The sequence below is a fragment of the Tenrec ecaudatus genome, chromosome 1 (assembly GCF_050624435.1).
Source record: "Tenrec ecaudatus isolate mTenEca1 chromosome 1, mTenEca1.hap1, whole genome shotgun sequence".
Lineage (NCBI taxonomy): Eukaryota > Metazoa > Chordata > Mammalia > Afrosoricida > Tenrecidae > Tenrec > Tenrec ecaudatus.
The window spans coordinates 10,063,346-10,081,414 of record NC_134530.1 but is presented as its reverse complement, the minus strand read 5'-3'; the positions used below and the strand labels follow the sequence as shown (position 1 = coordinate 10,081,414).

General features: G+C 62.1%; 1 protein-coding gene across 2 annotated transcripts; it reads right to left on the bottom strand.

The window, feature by feature from the left end:
- Window positions 1–972: 972 nt before the first annotated feature.
- Window positions 973–17,359, bottom strand: CAMSAP3 (calmodulin regulated spectrin associated protein family member 3). Of its 2 annotated transcripts, XM_075536160.1 has the most exons (19): window positions 17,212–17,359; window positions 10,263–10,516; window positions 9,545–9,667; window positions 9,372–9,467; window positions 9,169–9,201; window positions 8,353–8,400; window positions 7,980–8,118; window positions 7,299–7,438; window positions 7,118–7,211; window positions 6,985–7,030; window positions 6,820–6,893; window positions 6,609–6,678; window positions 5,103–6,525; window positions 3,155–3,294; window positions 2,787–3,076; window positions 2,226–2,325; window positions 1,762–1,874; window positions 1,568–1,686; window positions 973–1,462 (listed from the first exon to the last, which is right to left on the bottom strand). In XM_075536160.1, exons 1-19 carry the CDS (start codon window positions 17,357–17,359, stop codon window positions 1,157–1,159), a joined length of 3,756 nt encoding a protein of 1,251 aa, XP_075392275.1. In that variant the 3' UTR covers window positions 973–1,156. The 2 variants fall into 2 exon arrangements, with proteins under 2 accessions (XP_075392275.1, XP_075392276.1); XM_075536161.1 differs by lacking the exons at window positions 8,353–8,400; window positions 9,169–9,201.
- Between the last annotated feature and the right edge of the window lie 710 nt (window positions 17,360–18,069).

Below are 18,069 nucleotides of genomic sequence, written 5' to 3'. Positions count from 1 at the left end.
TCAGTAGCAACCTGGCCACAAGCCAGACTGCCTTCCCCCTCCCCCCTCCAGAGATTGGCTGGGGCCAGGGGTGGGGCGGCCGGGCATGGAGCCAGGCTACAGGCCCCACCCCCACCCTACCCACAGAGCCAGTTCTAGACTCTGAGCCACCAGGTCCTTGGCTGCCCAAGGCAGTTCCTTCCAGAAGCTCTGCGAGGCCAGAGCCTGGGCCTCCCCCCACGCCCAGCTCCTCAGCAAACACTTCTCCGAGGGCGCAAGCCACCAGCCCCCAGAAGGTTGGCAGAGCACCCCAGTTTTGGCGGGGCTGGCCAGAGCTCAGCTGTGGGAAGTCAGGGTGCCCAGCCCCCAGGGGGTCGAGGCTGGAGGCAGGCCAGGAGGCTAAGCTGCTGCGAGGCTCGGCCGGGTGTGGCCTGAGGCCGAAGCTCCAGGAGTCATTAGGCTCCCAGCAGTCCCAGGCATGGAGTGGCAGCATAATCTGATTTCCCCCGGGAGCTTACAGGGCTTGTGGGTGGGAAGGACAAGGAAGATGGCCAGGCCTGGATGGGTCAGGGAAGCTGCCCCAGGCCACCTGACCACAGGACAGCCATGCTCTGGGCCCGTCTCCCGGCTGTGGTGGTGCCGATGTGTGAGGTGTCCAGTGGCCATGCCAAGGATGCAACCAGAGACACTGGCGTGGGTCCGGTTAAAACCTGGCCCTGGATCAATGTGGCAACCAGTGCCAGCAGCTGGGGAGGGGGTAATGAGAGGGTGTGCGTAGGTGGGGGAGGGGCACATAAGTGTTTGTGTGTGGGGGGGAGAAGAGGTGAAATGAAGCAGGGAGGGGTGGAGTAAAGGTGGGAAGGGCTGACAGGGAGGCCTAGCAGGAAATAGGGAGAGCCTGGAACAGGTGCAAGTGCAGGAACCAGAGAGGGCTGGGGGGGGGGGGGAGGAACCCCAGCCAGCCTGGAAACTTGAAACCGACTACTCTTTAAATTATTTTATTCAAGGAGGCCAGAGGGGCTGAGCTGAGCACCGAGCCCCTGCACCTCCCAGCTCAGCCCCCGGCCCCAGGACAAGATAGACTGGGGGCGGGGGGTTGCAGACCCCAGCCCCCACGCAGACAAGGTCGGAAACAGGCAGGACCCGGGAATGCCAGCTGTCCCCCGGCAGGAAGGGGCTATTTGGGGGTGCCGCCTCCCTTCTTGGGCGTGGTGGGCTTTTTGCTCTGCCAGAGGTGTCCTTGGATGGTGAAGGCGTCCACGCTCATGGACATGGTCTTGGCGGGGATCTGCGTGAAGCGCTTGCGGTCCGAGTTGTACTTGTAGATGCCCTCCACCATGGCAGGCGTGACGGTCCTCGGGCCATAGCCGGTCAACCTCGACAGCTCCTCCGTCTCCCCGGACAACGTGTAGAGCGCCCGGAACTGGCAGCTGGAGTCTCGGAAGAGGATCAGGAAGTGGTTGGCCTTGCTCTTCTCAATCTCCTGAAGGGGTGGGGGGTCGAGGGGAGCAGTGTCAGCAAGGGCCACCTGGTGACGTGGGCTCTGAGCAGCCAGCCCCACCCTGCCCCGCCCCGCCGCCCGGCCCACCTCGAGGATTCGGTTCTTCTGCGGCTCGTTCACCTTGCCCGCCAGGCAGCAGTGCGACAGGGCGTTGTGGATGATGAACTTGTTGGACTTGGCGCTGGGCTCCTTGTAGAGCCTGGGGCCTGGGGGGCAGGAGAGGTCAGCAGGCAGGGCCTGGGGACATGGAGAGCCCACTAGCTACCTGGAGTGCCCCCTACCTGTGTACTCGGGCACCGACGCCGGGGACGAGGCATTGCTGCCGTTCTCCCAGTCTCGCTCTCGGCTGCCAGGCAGGCGACTGGGGGACATGAGGCCAGACGGGGAGGGAGCCCTGTGAGGAGGGAGAGAGGAGGTGGCCAGGGTAGGGGTCAGCTGGGGGTGGGAGGCTCTCAACATGGGATGAGAACAGGAAAGGGGCGAGCCCAGATGACTGCCAAGAGGGAGGCCTGGGAGGGGCTGTACACGTACAGGGCGCACACCCCCAAGTCAACGTACAGGGCGCACGCTTCGGCACTCCACGCACACTCAGCGGTCCTCAGGGGCACGCGTGCACACCTCACACACTCGTACTTACACATGCATAGACACTGAAGCTCCTCACGGGCTCGTGCACACCCACACGCACCACTTTACACAGACACGGATGCGAGCATACACAATAAGACTTCTGGGGCTCACTCACCGAGACGTGGGTCTCTTCACACCAAGATTATTGGGGGCCTCGTTGGCCACCGTTGACAGTGACAAGGTAGACTGGGAGTAGACCTTGCTGAGCCTGGAGCCTGGAGCAAAAGCACTGGTCAGCCCCCACCTGAACTCTCAGCCCCACAAGTGCCCAAGGGGGCCTGGCCCATCAAGCTCTAGAGGAGGCTCATGGCCAGTCCTACCCAAGACCCCCTCACCCCACTGAACCCCTGCTAAAACTTGCCACAACTCAGGACCACCCCCACCCCACGGTATCAGAACAGAACTCCAACCACCGGGCTGTTAGGGGCTGGTTTTGGAAGGAGGTCACCATCTACACCACCCAGGGACTCTGAACACCGAGTACAAGGGAGAGATGTGCCCAGCAGGCCATGCCCCTCACCCCACACATAACTGAGGGGTCTCTGCCACCAAGCCATGAATGTACGTCAGAACCCACCGAGCCACCTCCTGTAAGCTCTCTCACACACACACAGGGCCCCCACCAAGTCTGGAACAGACCTCCCCGCGCACACACCCCTGCCCCTGCAATGCTCACCCAGCAGGCCTCGGGCGGGGCTGCGGGCCAGGGCAGAGTCATCGCAGCACCCCGAGCGAGGCCGGGGCCCTCGCCGCCCACCTCGGCTCGGCCGTCCAGCCCCCGCCCAGGGCCGCAGCACCTTGTCCAGATCGTCCATCAGCTTCAGCTGGGCCCGGCGCTCATACTCCAGCCTCGTGAACTCCCCTCGCCGGGTGCTCACCTCCTCCTCGCCTGTGGCCCGGCCTGCGGGGGCCACAGGGGCTGTGGGGGCCGAGGGAGCCGGGGGTGCCGCCTCCTCCTGGGCTAGCCTGCAGTATGAAGGGGCGATCAGACAGGCCGGGGGGGCCACCAGCGCTCAGGACGCCCAGGCCCGGTCTCCGCCTCACCGGACAGCCGTCTCCTTCCGCAGCTCCTTCTCGGCCTCTTGCCACTGCTTCCGCCGCCTGGCCTCCTCCGCCCGCCGCTGCTGCCGCTCCAGCAGGCTGGCCCGCTTCTGCGCCATCTCGTCCTCGGGCTTGTCTTCCCCCTGGGGACAGGCGCCCGGTCAGAGGCCACCCTCCCGTGGCCCAGCCTTACAGAGGCAGACCACCCATTCTCTGCTGACCCCAGGGCTCTGCATTCTGTGAAGATTACAGGGCAGGACCCCGCCCACAGCACAGCCTTCCTCGGGCAGGGGCAGGGTCTGAAACTTGACGGCGACTGTGAGGGTGGGTGCAGAGCCCTACTCTGGGTGCTGGGCCACAGAAGGGAGCTGGGTGGTGCACAGAGCTGATGCCTGTAGTGGCTACCCCAGAGTGTGAAGCTTCAAGTCTACCTGGACATGCCTCGGAAGGAAGGTGTGGCAACCTCCTTTGGAGAAGAAAAAACCAAAAAAATCCACCACCCCAGAAAACCCACGGGGTGCAGTTCTAGACCGGCACACGCAGGGTCACCAGGAGTGGGGTCATCCATTCAGGGGCCACTGGCCCAATTGACGGGCAGCCCTATGCTGGGCACTGGGGTGAAGCTGGTGCTGCTCACACAACGTCTTAACCCACAGAGAAACTGAGGAAGATGGCCAAGAGAAGCACTGGGCACTGCCAGGCACTCTGGGAGAGGGACTGTCCTCATCCCGGGCACCAAGGGAGGTTTCCTGGAGGAAGCAGGCCTCCGGCAGGACAAGAACCTGACTGTGTCCAGGAGCGGGGGCAAAGAAAGTATTCCCAGCACAGGAAACAGCACGTGCAAAGGCCCTGAGGTCAGAAGCCAAGTAGGGCCTGTAGGAGAGCCTGGGAGGGTGGGCCCAGGGCCCCTGGAGAGAAGAATCAGTTTCTTGCTAAAAGTGAGGGACAAAGAATGTAAACAGGGGCGTAGCAAGGGCCATGCTTGCCTTTCCCACAAGCCACTCCCACTCCCAGCTCAGTGGGAAAACGGGATGGGGGGCAGTACGAAGCAGTGAGATGGTGACCGTAGGTGCCCAGGTGAGAGATGTCAGTGGTTCGGGCTGGGGGGCCAAGAGAATGGGGGGTGAGTGGACATGGGGCAGGGGCAGGACAGGCAGGGGGTGGGGATATTTAGAAGACCATACTCATGTTTGTCCATCCACTGTCCATCTATCCATCACCCACCTGTCCATCTACCCAGCCCTGTCTATGTGACCAACCATTAGTCCATCCATCTCCCCATCATGCTCTCTACTGACCCACCTTATCTATCTGTCCATCAGACCACCCCACATCCTGTCTGTCCACACTGTCTACCTACCTACTCACATATCCATCCGTCTGCCCGTTCACCCATCTGCCATCCATCCAGTTACACACTCATCTACCAGTCCAGTCCTATCCATCCAACCATCCTTATAGCCGTGTCCACCCACCCACCCACCTCCTCACTCCCTAATAGATCCATCAACCCAGTCACCCACTCGTTAATCCATACACCTACCCAGTTACTCACTCATCCACCCATTTGCTCTCCTATGACTGATATGTTGGTTCATTCCCTTAGCCATTTGTCTATCCACCCACCTGGCCACCTATCTGTCCACTCCACCTATCTGTCCATCAGCTCATCTTGTCCAAACATCTACTTGGCCGGCCATCCATCAGTAAAGCCCTCTGAATTCAGTGGTCCAGCTCCCCAGGTCCATCCACACCCCATATCACCTATCCTACCCACCCACCCACCCACCCGTGCACCCAGTCCCTCAGTAAAGCCCTACCATCTGTTAGGGACAGGCCACCCATTTGTATTTCTGTTTCAGCAGCCCTGAGGAACTGAGACACCACCCAACCACTGGTGCAGCACCCACTCACCCCAACCAATGGGCATCCGGACCCCTGCCCCCCTCACCTTATAGAAGAAGCCCAGCCCAGTCCTGGGCTCTCCCTCCGAAGATCCCTCTTCCTCCAGAGAGTCCTCAGCCCCTGGGGGGCTCCCTTCTCCCTCATCCTCCACTGAGGGCCCTTCCAGGCTGCCCAGCGGGATCTCAATGAGGCCGGGCCGGCTGGCAGGCTGCTCGGGTGGTGTGCCCTCAGCCAGGAGGATGGAGGACCGTGTCTGCACGGGCACCTGGCTCGGCGAGAACTTGCGCAGGTGGGGGAGGCTGTCAACATCATTGGGGGGTGTGAGCACCCTCGTCAGGGGCGCCAGCCGCAGCTCTGCTGGCCGAGCGTGTTTGGGGCTGCGTGGTGCCAAGCTGGGGCCTGGCGCAGAGCTGCGACGGGGCATGGAGGCTCGACGAGTGGGGCTGGGGGACGCAGCTTTGGGGCCTGTCGTTGGACCAGGGATGACCCAGGCTGCAGGCGGTGAGGCGGGTGCGGGAGCCTCGTGTGGCACCAGAAGCCGCTGCTGCTGGTCCGTGAGTCTCTGCATGTCTCGCTGCAGCGAGTTCAGCGCGGCGCTCAGTTTGCTGACCGCCCGGTTGTACTCGCCCAGGCCCTCGGGGGGCGGCGCCCCCAGCTCTGGCGAGAAGGTCACGGCCTTGGGCCGAGGGGAGGGCTCGCCCTGGCCCTCGCCTGCCGGCCGCTCCCCACCAGGAACCCCGTCAGCCTCCCCTGGGGCAGCGTCCTCGGTGGTGGCAGCAGGGCCAGCTGTCTCTCGGGGCTGCACCTGCAGGAAGGCGCTCTTGCCCAGGCGCTGGCGGTGCTTGGCGAAGATGGCCTCGATGCGCCGCTTCTGAGCCTCGATGGCGCGCCGCTTCTCCTCCAGCCGGGCACCCAGCTCGCTCATCTCTGAGCTCAGGGCCTCGGGGGCCGCTGGGGGCGTCCCTGGGGAGCCCCCACCTGCCTCAGCTTCCGCCTTCACCAGCTGCTTCTTGCGCTCGGCAAAGCTGGTCATCTTGACTTCCGAGTTGGTGGCCGCTGGGGACGAGGCCACTGCCTTCGGGGACCCCTCCGAGGGGGCCAGGGGTTTTAAAACCTCCCCGGCTGGGCAGGGGCCCTCGGGGTGGGGCAAATAGATGGGGGCCTTGGGGAGCCCCTCCGAGGGGTAGGAGGAGCTCAGCGGCTTCGAGGGGCCCTCGGGGGAGTGGAGGTAGAAGCTGCCGTCTGCCGCCCCATCGGGGAGCAGCCGGGGCTCGGCGCTGTGGATAATCTGCAGGGCCTCTTCAATGGTGGGCAGGTCTCCGGGCTCCGGTGGGGGCTGTGTGGGGCGGGGCGGCCCCAGGCTATCCGAGCTGACCGAGCGGAGCAGGACAGGGTCTCCCATGACAACGTCCACGTCGCTGTCCAGGCCAAAGGGGGTGCTGAACGACACAGCCTGGGAAAGGGGACGGCTGGGTGGCCGAGGGAGGGGTCAGCCCCTGGGGTGTGCCTCAGACCCACCCCGCCCACCCTGCCCACCCACAGCAGCGCTCACCTGAGCTGGCGGTTCCAGACTTTGCCCAGGGCCTCCATATGGGACATGGACGGTGAGGACTGCAGGGAGCCTGAGGAGGCGGGACAGCAGTGTCATTGGACAAGTCACTGATGGGGTATTGTGTGTTCTGCTCAGACCAGACCATGCAGGGTCAGGAGGAGGCTCTGGGGGAACCCGTCTCTGATTGGGTGGGGTGTCCCCCCCAGCTCACCTGTGGATCCGCGGAGTGGGGACTGAGGGCCACCGGGTGACAGGAGTGGGTGGCGGAAATTGAAGACGGGAGAACTGCCAAGAGATGCCAGTTAGCCCAGGGATGCCCCACCCCCACCCTACCCCTCTCTGCAGCCCAGGGAAGAAGCAGGAGGGGGAACTGTACCTGCCACCACTGCGGTTCTGAGGCGGGGAGGCTCGGGGCGAGGTGGCTGTGAACAGAGAAGGTGTTCAGACTTGGCCAGGCAGGCTGCCCACACACATGCCTCCCCGCCTCCTGTCCCTAGACCAGGCCTCACCGTGCCCATCAGGCAGGGCCATGGGCTGCACAAAGTCAGGTCTCAGCACCTCAAAGCACGTGAACATCTCCGCCAGCAGCACCACCAGGTTGACCTGCAGGCAGAGCCGGCCAGGGTCAGCCGCCAGGCACCCCAGCCTAGGACACCCGCCTTGGCCCCTCTGGCCCCACGGTGGCTTCACCTTGAGGGGTGGGGGTACGTAGAGCAGGTCCTCCAGGGACAGCGGGCACCCACGGGGAAGGCGGGAGGCGCAGAAATCCTGCACCAGCTGCAGGTTATACAGGCTGTCGGCCACCGACATGGGGTCCTTGAGGCAGACCTCTGGGGGACAAGAAGCCAAGGTTCCTGACTTTAGGGACAGGAGGGGCACCAGGGCCCAGCAGCAAAGACACCAACGGCCTCCACCCATAGAGAATCTCCTCCAAGCCAGACATCCCTCAGTGAGTCCACGAGACTGTACCCCTGGACCTCGGCACCTGCTCTCCCCACTGTGGGCATGCCAACCCCCGGAGCTAGCTTCCGGGGGCCTCAATTCAAGTCCCCACCCCAGGAATGTTGCTCCTGACTGTCCACAGCCCTCCAGGGGAGGCAATAGCCACTCCAGCTATAATGGACTGATGAAGCTTACTGTTCACCCCTGAGGGGTGGGGAGCTGTCCAGGGGCTGAACCCCAGGAAGCTCAAAAGTGGGAGGCACCTCATACAAGGCCACGTGACTCATCAGAAGAAGGGCAAGGTCTCTGGAAGGCCCATGGGACCCACCCCACCGTCCTGCCCCGGGTGAGCTTGGAGAACTGTTCGGAAGACAGAGGCCTGGCTCCTGGGTCGTGGGCCACCGGCTCCCAGTGCCGGGTCTGACTCACCTTCCAGTCGCAACAGCTGGGGACAGTAGCAGTGGATGGTAGCTGCCAGTGCGGCCCCACTGGCCAGGTCCTGGAGGCCAGTCACCGTGGGAAAGCAGGGAGCCCGTCGGGCCACGGCCCGGTCCTTGCGGTACCGGATCTGCATGTGGGTGGGAGTAGTAGGGCCAGGTCAGCGGGAAGTCTGGCCCCTTAGGTCAGAAGTCATGCAGGCCGGGTGGGGAGAGCCTCGGGTCCCAGAGCCAGAGTAGGGGGCCAGCCTGGAGCGGGGGAGGGGCAGCAGCGAGAGGCAGAAGTGGTGCCTGAGTGCAGCCAGGCCAGCAGCAGAGGGCTGGGGGCGGGGATGCCTGGGACCCCGGGGCGGGGGATACGTTACCATAGGGGGTTTGCTCCCCGACTCCTTCAAACAGAAGGCAATTGCGTGCTGGGGGGAGAGGAGCAGCCGTCAGCCGGGCAGGAGAGGGTGCTGACTTGCTGGGCCCCCAAGCCCACCTGCGGGGGGGGGGATGTCCCTGACATCTGACCTGAGCCCTGGCTGTCCAGCTGCCTATCTATGCTCCGGCTGGCTGTGGGGACCCCCCCAGAGCAGCGCCCCCATGCAGGCACCCCTCCCACAAAAGACCAGGCGCCCAGCTTAGGATGAAGACGCATGGGAAGCAGGTAGGCAGGAGAGGACCCCCACCCCAGGCCCAGGATGGGTGGAGAAGGCAAGAGCAGAGGTGGGGACACCCTCCCCACTGGGGGAGTCACAAGTACTGGTCCGAGTCCCACAGGGGACTAGGCTCTCAGTTAAGGAGGGTCCTCTCCCATCTTCTGGGTTTTAGAGTCTTTCTCTTGGCTGGAGGATATCTTCCCACATGCCCCCTAGGGTCACCATGCCTGAGGTCTGATGGGCTGGGGGGTCTCCCCACTTGGCTAGGGGGCAGAGGCTAACAGGGAAGAGTTAAGGGAGTCAGGATGTAGTTCTTCTCTCTTGACTAAGGTGGAGGGAGCGTCCTCCACACCCCACCAGTTAGTGAGGGGGAAGCCACCCTTTCCTTGGTCAACAGGGGTCTTTCTGTTCCCTGGGGTTTGGGTCTGCCCTCCTTTGCTCATTGCTGGCGGTTGGCAGGAGAGGGCTCTAACAGGCAGGCAAACAGACACACAGCAACACGAGGGGCAGGCCGACAGGGTGGACAGGCAGCCCACTTACAGGAACCAGCTTCCAGTACCAGCGTGTGGGGCACTGAGACCCGAGAGGCAAACAGGAGAGCAAGGGGGGTGCAGGGGGAGGGGGGCACAAAGAGAGAGAGAAAGAGACAGTCACCGGCCGGCAGCCCACCCACTGCAGGAAGGGTGCAAGGCACAGCCCGCCCTGCCCACCCAGCCCCTAGCCTGTCTTCCCCTCCAGCTCACCGAGGGCTGCGCTGGGGCCACCCCGTCGGCGGGGGCTGCCGGTGAGGCACGCTGGACTGCTTCCTGCTCCGTCTTTTCCTGCAGGCGCCGGACGGTCTAGAGGGCAGCACAAGTCAGCGCTCAGCCACTGGGGGGGCCCTGGCCCAGCCTTACCCCAAGCAGGCCCTACCTACCGAGTCCACCCAGAGGAGGAGCTTGTGCTCCAAGCTGCCCAGAGCCAACGTGCCAGGCAGCGTCTTCGTCCATTCAAAGGCGAAGGCAACCATGAGGGCGTCAATGACAGCTAGGTGGGCACCCTGCAACAAGGGCTGGGAGTGAGGCCGGGATAGGTGGAGCAGGGGGAGAGGGCGGGCCCAGAGTGGGCGTGGCAGAAAGGAGAGGGCAGTGCTAGGCTGGCCAGGTGGGACGAGTGGGCGGGGACAGGAAGGAGAAAGCTGGGCAGGTGCAAGTAAGTCTAGGAGAGGGTGGGGCTGAGGTGGGCGGAGCATAGAATGGTAGGGACTGGGAGGGTGGTACTAGAGTGGGCGTGGCCTGGAGGGTGGCACTAGAGTGGGCGTGGCAAGAATGAGGGGGCGGAGCTCCATTGAGGGCGCACGGCAGGAGTGGGCAGGGCTGGCGGCCGAAACCTCAGGGGTGGGGTCAGTGGGTGGAGCCAAGGGAAGGAACTAGGATAAAGGTGCCAGAAGAGACAAGCTTGGTGGTGGGCCTTGCAGCCAAATACTAAGCTTAGGAGTGGATAGAACTTTTAGGGGTGATACCTTTAGGGGAGGAGCCAAATCTGGTGGGTGGAGCACTGGAGAAGTTAGGTCTCAAGATAGGGTGGTTGAGGGGTGGAGCCAGGCCTAGGTGGGCATGAACTGGGGCGGAGCTAAATCAGGGGGCGGGGCCTACCATAAGGATGGGCTGGTGGCGCAGGTCAGCTTCGCACACGGGGCGCTCGGGCAGGGCGGGCACGGAGCCCTTCCGCGCCAGCAGCGCCAGCAGCGCCGAGGGGCTGGGGGGAGTCTCCAGCTGCGGCAGCGCCTGGCGCCAGGCTCTGCAGTAGAGCTCGGCCGAGAGCAGCAGCCGCGTGACGGGGGGCTTCACGTGCTCCTGCGCATACTGGTCGGTGTAAAAGGGTTCCCACAGCTCCGGGGGCACGTGCTCTGTGAGGGGCAGAGAGGAGCCGGGCCAGTCAGGGGCACTGCAGAACCCCTAGCTCTACCCGAGACCCTCCCTGAACACACGGTCCCAAGGGCCCTGACACGGGTGGGTGCCCGGGCTGGGAAAGTAGCACCTGGACTGAAACAGCAAAGTGGGGAGGGCATTGCGGGGAGGGAGGGAACAGAGCAGCTGTACTGGGCCCCAGGGTAACCCCGTGGCCAGCTGGAAGAGCGCCTTAAAGGGGAGAGGCCAGACCTGCCTCCCCAAATACTTGGAACCAAAAAAACTCAAAACTCCCTGCCCTGCGGTCCACTGGGACTCATAGAGGCCCTGGTAACCAATGGGTTAAGCGCTGAGCCACGACCAGCTGAGCAGTTCAAACCCACCACTGCTCTTAAGGGCAAATATAAGGCCGTTTGGTCCAAGAAGCTTCACAAGCCTTTGCTGCCCTGCGGGTCTCTGACTCAAACGCTTGATTGCGAAGGGGAAAAAGCAGTGACCATAACAAACTGAGTCACCCCCGAGTGTGGCCCCATTTGAGCCTCCACCACGATTCTGGAAGGAGCTCAGGGCCAATTGTTAATTGGCTTCCGGATGAGGAAACTGAGGCACTGAGAAGGAAAGCATCCCACCAGAGGCCACACCGCAGGATGGCCAAGGATGAGGTGGGGCTCACCCTCAGGCCTGACCATCCCACCATCATCCGGCTCTCGCCTCGGGCTGCTGGAGGCATGGGGGTAGGCACCCTGGGAAAGGTCAGGTTCTCAGGCAGGACCCTAGCACACTTCAGGGGGGTTAGGGGGTGCTGAGCCTGCAACCTGACTTGAGAAAGTGGAGAGAGGGAGGCACCCAAGGCTTGTTGGATCTGGGATCTGAGGGGAGAAGATGGAGCAGCCAGGCAGTGGGTTGAAGCTGAACAGGGAGGCCTTGGGGCTAGGAGAGCTGGCCGGGCATACCAGAGAGGCAGCCATGGCAGCCCTGAGTGAGCAGGGCAGGGAGGAAAAGGGAGGAGGCCCCACTGGGGGAAGCAATGGGCAGGTGGGTGGCAGAGGGCCAAGCAGGACCCAGCACTGAGGACATGCACAAACATAGGAGCTGCCAGGCTGATTCGGAGAAGGGGACGGAGGCCAACACTGCCCTGAAGGGAACAGGGGACTTGATCTGACAGGGAGACCTGCCCTGGGGGTGGGAGGCTCCTGGTCCTCCTGCTGCTCCCAGAAGAACAGCTGTGTTATCTATTGAGGCTCGATGTAGGTTTGAAAGGAGTCCCTGGTGTTAACCGAAAGGCTGGAGACTCAAAACCCACCCAGAGGTGCCGTGGAGCGGAAGGCCTGGCAATCAGCATCCCAAATGCCGCAGGCCTGAAAACCCTACGGAGCCAAGTTCTGCTCTGGCACAGTGGGGCTACCAAGGTAGTAAGTGGTGAGGACGGTCTATTTCAAAGAAGGGTTCTGTGCCTTTAAAAAGTCTTTGAAAAGACTGCAGGGACTCGAGGGAAAATGGTGACTCCATAGGACTCACCCGTCCGGAGCACCTGCTGCCAGACCAGAAAATAAGGAGTTCTTAAATGCTCCCCCCCACCCCCACTGCACCCACTATCATGATCCCAATTCTACGTTACAAATCTGGCTAGACCAGAGGATGTACATTGGTACAGATAGCAACTGGAAACACAGGGAATCCGGGGCGGATGACCCCTTCAGGACCAGTGGCGAGAGTGGCGATGCCTGGAAGGTGGAGGGAATGTGGGGTAGAATGGAGGAACCTATGACAAGAATCTACGTATAGCCTCCTCCCTGGAGGATGGACAGCAGAGAAGGCGGAGGAAGGCGTTTGACAATGTAATATATGACAAAATAATAATAATATATGAATGATGAAGGGTTCATGAGGGAGGCAGGAAATGAGGAGCCCCTATTAAGGGCTCAAGTAAAAGGCAAATGTTTTGAGAATGATGATGGCAACAAATGTACATATGTGCTTAACACAATGAATGTATGTATGGATTGTGATAAGAATTGTACAAGCCCCCCCAAAACGATTTTTTTGTCTTTAAACGTGACTCCCCCATCCTTCCCCAAGTCACCCTCTTCACATCCATCCCCGAGACCCCACTCTAGCCCTTGAGGTCCCAGGGCTCCTGGGCTCTAGCATTCTTTCCATAGGCTCCTTCCCTACACCCCAAGATCGCTCCTGACCTCCCCTGTGCCCCCCCACTGCTGCCTACAGACCACTTCCTTCTCCAGCTCAACGCAGCCCCCACTCCTAGCCTGCCTACCCAAGGCCAGCAGTGACCGGCTGAGGCACACTTGTGGGCTTAGATCTTGGGCTCTGTGCCTGAAACTCCCTCCTTCCAGACTTCCTCCTCCTGAGTCTCCAGGCTTTCTCACCCGGGCAGCCAAGTCCTCAGGGCCACATCATGAGGCCCTTTGATGTGGGCTCCCGGTGGCTTATCTGAGTGCCTTGGCTTATCTGAGATGACTTCCCGTGACTATGCTGGGCTGAATTCTGACCACATGTCAAAAACAATGCTAAAATCTTCACCCCTGGGCCCCTGATTTGGTTTGGAGAGATGCGCGCGCAGCTGAGTTCAAACGAGCTCATTCTGGAGTAGGGAGGGTCTTCGTCTGGCACATGCCAGCTGCCGTACGGCAGATTCTGGTTTCCAGGGATCCCGCATGTGTCAGAACAGAACTGCACGCCCCAGGCTTTCCCACTGCTGTGCTCGGACAGAGGCAGATCACCAGGACATTCCTACAAGGGCCTCTGGGATGATTCAAACCCCCACGATGTTGGTCAGGAGTTAAGTGGGCGCCCCACCACCACCAGGGACTCCCATCCAATATCTATGAGTGCTATCTTTGCAGAAGAGACAGCGAGAGGGGGTGGGGGGACAAAAGCGAGACTGGGGACACTGAGGCAGAGAGGAGTGATACCACCCCAGACCAAGGACAGCCTGAGGCCACCAGAAGTTGGGAGAGACCAGGATCCTCCCCTAAAACCCTTCAGGGGGCACCTGTGCTGCTGCCACCCCGAGTTTCTATTTCTGGCCTCCGGAGGTTCGAGAGTCCCTTTGCTGTGTGTGAAGACACCCACCCGGGGTGTGTCGCCACGGCAATCCTCGGAGGTCCTGACTGAACCATAGGGCGGTGTCAATGGCTCACCCACACAACGACAAGCCAGGAGGTCGGTGGTCCAGACCCACCCTGGGAGGGTGCCTGGGAAGAAAGTTCTGGCTATCCATTTCCAAAGGTCACAGCCTCGCAGTGCTGCTCTGGACACGTGGGGTTGCCAGAGACGGAGTCCACACCACAGCAACCACCTGAAGCGACACCATACTTGGGGGCGGGGGGTGTCCCTGGGGCACATGGTTTGCTCTTGGCCACTAACCTACACTTTGGTGGTTCAAACCAGCCCAGTGGAACCACAGAAGACAGACCTGGCCATCTGCTCCCGCTAAGACCCCAGCCAAGGGGGATCCCCGATGGTGCTCATTTCTAGGCCGTGTTGCAGGCATGACCCATGTTCTCTCTGGGGCAAAATTGCTCCCGGGTGGAACCCACTGCGCTATACCACTGAGTGTTGACCAGGCATTTCCTGTCCACCAGCGCTAACAGAAATAGAACGGGAGCCCCAGCTGGGGTTGTTGTTTTTTCTACATTAAAAATAGCGAAAAAGAGAAAGCAGCAAGTGAAATTAATTTAGGAACATATTTTTTTAAAGCCCATTATACTCCAAGTGGCGGAGCCCTGGTGCAGCCTAAGAATTATATATTGGGCTGCTACCCGCAAGGCCGGCAGTTTGAAACCAGCAGCCGCTCTGCGGAAGAAAGATGAGGCTTTCTACTCCTGTAAAGAGCTACAGTCTGAGAAACCCACAGAGGTAGGTCTACCCTGTCCTGCAGGGTCACAATGAATTGGAATCAACTTGATGGCAGTGGGTTTGGGGAGATGCTCCAAGGAGAGGGCCCTGCTGGTGCACTGGTTAAGTGCTTGGCTGCTAACCCCCAAAGTCTGCAGTCTGAACCCCCAGCTGCTCTGAGGAAGTAAGACGTGGCAGTCTACTCTCATAAAGATCACAAGCGGCAGTTCTTTGAGCCGGAATCCACTCCACAGGAATAGGGTGTTTACACCCAAGCGGTCATCACTTCTACATGAAATCAATCGGAGACGTCATGAATGGAACATTTTACTCTCCTCTCTTTGGCTAAGTCTCCAGGATCTGGCATGTTTCTCATATGCTCACTGGACCCCGGGAGCCAGGCCAGCCACCTGGCAGTGCCCAGGCGTGCCCTGGACTACACAGCTCACACTGACTTGTGCCCTGACCTTGCATGCCTTCCCTCTTCTGAGCCTTACCCCCTCCCTCTCCACAGATGAGAAGACCCAGGTCCTAAGAGTCAAGCCGGCTAGGTGAGCAGACCTGAAACCCGCTTCCCTCGACTTCCCAGAACCATCTCTGAGTCCACCTGCCCGCATTCCTGCCCAGCCTCCTCATTCCTGGGTGCTTATCACATCCCCACGCACAGCTTCCAGTCCCTCCCAAAGTAAGGCCAGTCCTCTAGCACCTCACCACCTGGGATGTGCAGCCTGGAGTGCTCCTCACAATGCCTTTTCTTTCTCAGAGGGGTGTGTGTGTGTAGGGGAGGTGAGGGGTGGGGCCTGCCTGCATGGGAAGCAGCAGGGAGAGACTAGGAGGAGGAGGAGGAGGAGGAGGAGGAGGAGGAGGAGGAGGAGGAGGAGGAGGAGGAGGAGGAGGAGGAGGAGGGGAACGGGCATCTATCAGTATGTTCTCCAAGAACCTCCTGCGACGCCACCCCCAGGACTCCTTTACATTCAGTCTCCTTCCCCTGGCAAACTCCTAAGTCTCCTTCAAGGCCCTTTCTCTTGGGGAGCCTTCTCCTCCCTCCCATGGCGATTTCAGGGATTTCCTTCTCGGGATGCCCAGGCACTGATCACGCTAAGCAGCTTAGCCCTCTAAGCAGAGATAATCGGTCCGTCCCCCTCCTCCCCTCTACAGCCTCAGCACCTAGGACCAGCCTGTCACCACCCTCCCAGGGCTCTGCCCTCACTGTCTTCCTTCTCCAGTCCCCTGTTTAGAGTAGGTGAGAGGAGGGCAGTTTGGACTGGGCCCACAGGGGAATGACAGCTACCTGAGACATGACAGTGGGGTGTGGATGCTGCTAGGTCAGTGTGAACCAAACCAGCAAGACAGGGGGGTCAGGAAATGTGGCTCTGGCCACAATGTTAATATTGGAATAATATTGATGTTATTACTGATAATTACAGCCAAACTCGCAGCTGCAAATGAGGGCATCTGTTTTGAGTGAGTTTGGTTTTTTGGTTTGGTCTGAGAGCAAACTCGCTGCCATCGAGTCAATGCTGGCGGCACAGCGACCCGCTGTGGGTTTAAGGGACTGTTTATGGGAGTAGAAAGCCTAGGCTTTGTCCAAGAGCTGCTGGTGGTTTCGAACTGCCGACCATGATCGGATCGCATGCAGCACAGCTCCTCGCAGACAGAACACAGGGATTTCTAGTCGGCATCCCTTCCATGCCCGAACACATGGGTGCCCCCCACACATCCACAAACTTGAGTCAAGACCGGAACTAGGGTTTCCCAGGAAGAGGGGAAACCGGAAGCTCGGAGAACTGAAACCATGCTCTGGGAGGGTTAGCACGCAAAGGCAGCATATGACTCCCAAGTCCAGCCTTCTGGCACCTGGGATGTGAGGGGCTGGGGCGGTTCTGGGTCCCACTCATGCCCTTTTCCTTCTTGAGCAGATCCCGGGTGGGGGACGGGAGAGGCCCCAAAGTGGGGCCCACATGGAAGGCGGCAGTGGAGCGAATCTAGGATCAAGAGTAAGGAACAGGCTCGGGCGGATCCAGAGGCTGGACCGCTGTCACCGAGACCCACACCCAGAACAGGTTGATCTGGGAGGGTCACGGGAGGGGGAAGGGACTGTACCCAGCTGGTGCCAGGCCCAGTGGGTGGGCAGGGCGGCCCCCCAACCCCACCCCCACCGCCTCCCAGGAAAGCCCAGACCGTAATTAACCCCACCGGCCTGCCTGCGCTGCCAGCTCTGGTAGCAGGCGTCCAGGGCCTCTAATCCCGGACCCCCTCCCCGTCCTCATCAGGGCGGCCCAGAGCAGACCGAGGGGTCTGCAGAAGGGCGGGGAGAATCTGCCCGGGGCGGAAGGCCCTGCTTCCCGCGGCGCAAGGACCGGGAACCGCGATCAGCCCCAGGTGATCTTGGGCCAACCCTCTCCCTTCTCCCGGGCTCGCCGGCCTTCTCGCGTAAATGAAGCAAGCGATGGCTCACACCTGCCGGAGGCCGCTCGGCCCGGGGCCCCCGGAGGCGCTGGAGCCCCGGAGCTGCCGGGAGGCGCCCGCAGCGCAGGCCGGGCCCGCGGGGCGTGTGTCCCGGCGGGGGCCGGGCGGCAGGGACGCGTGGTGGAGTACGCGAGGCGGGGTCTGGGGGGGAGGCCCGGGGGAGCCCGGAGGCCGCGCGCCGGCCGGGGACCCCTCGGCCTGCAGACCCGCCGCTCACCTGGGGGCCGGGCCGCCTGCCCCACCCCCACGGCGCTCGGCCGCCCGGCGGGCAAAGTCCAGGCGGGCCGGAGGCGGCGAGCCCGGAGCGGCGGCCGCGCTATTGTTCCGGGCGCGCCCCGCCCCCCGCACCTGCCGCGCGGCCCCGTACCTGCGCCCCCGAACGCGGCCCGCAGCACCCACGCCAGGCTGGCCGCCGCCTTGGCCCGCGAGAAGTCGTACTGGTCCAGTGACTTGATCTCGGGCACCAGGAAGGTCCTCCGCAGCGGCCCGGGCCCGGGGGGCGCCGCCTCCACCATGGCGCCGCCGGGGCTGCGGCGTTCGGCCGGGCTGCGCTGCGCCGCCGCGCTCGTCCCGCTTCGCGCCGCCGCCGCCGCCGCGCTCGTGCCCCGCCGCTCGGCCTCCGCCAGCACCGCCGCCACTGCCGCCGCCGCCGCGGAACCAGGTGCGGCCTCGGTGCCCGGACGCTGCGTCGGCCCCGCCCCGGGGCGGAGTCCAGGTGCGCCCCGCCCCCGATGCCCGGGCCCCTCCCGCCGCGCCGGTCCGGGCGGGGCGGGGCCCGCACTGCGGAGCCGGTCGGTGGGCTGTGCGCGCGTGTGCGTGCGCGTGTGCGCTCCGGTGTGGGACCCGTGTGCTGCAGGCTTGTACATCCTGGCCGGCGGTGCACCTGCTTCCGGTTGTGTGTGAGGATGCGAGGGTGTGTTCCTGTGTGGACTTGATGGAGGGCGTGTGCCCGGACACAGGGCTCAGCGTGAGTTTGTGCGTGTCTCTGTCGAATGTACATGGATCTGAGAATGGGACACAGAGATGATTGGCTTTTGGTCCCACCCTGCCCTGGTAAGGCTCATTAATAGACAAAACCGAACACTGCCATCAAGTCGATGCTGACTCATAGCGACCATATAGGACAGGGTAGAACTGCCTGTTTCCAGGACTCAAACTCTTTAGAGGAGTAGAAAGCCCCATCTGTCTCCTAAGTTTCGAACTGCTGACCTTGCAGTTAGCAGCC

Excerpts from the sequence above, each read along its gene's own strand:
- CAMSAP3 (XM_075536160.1), bottom strand. The coding sequence starts at position 17,359 with ATGGTGGAGGCGGCGCCCCCCGGGCCCGGGCCGCTGCGGAGGACCTTC. Across the intron at positions 10,517-17,211 it reads GGCCGCGTTCGGGGGCGCAG|AGCACGTGCCCCCGGAGCTG; the intron begins GTACGGGGCCGC and ends TGCCCCTCACAG. Across the intron at positions 6,894-6,984 it reads CAGAACCGCAGTGGTGGCAG|TTCTCCCGTCTTCAATTTCC; the intron begins GTACAGTTCCCC and ends ATCTCTTGGCAG.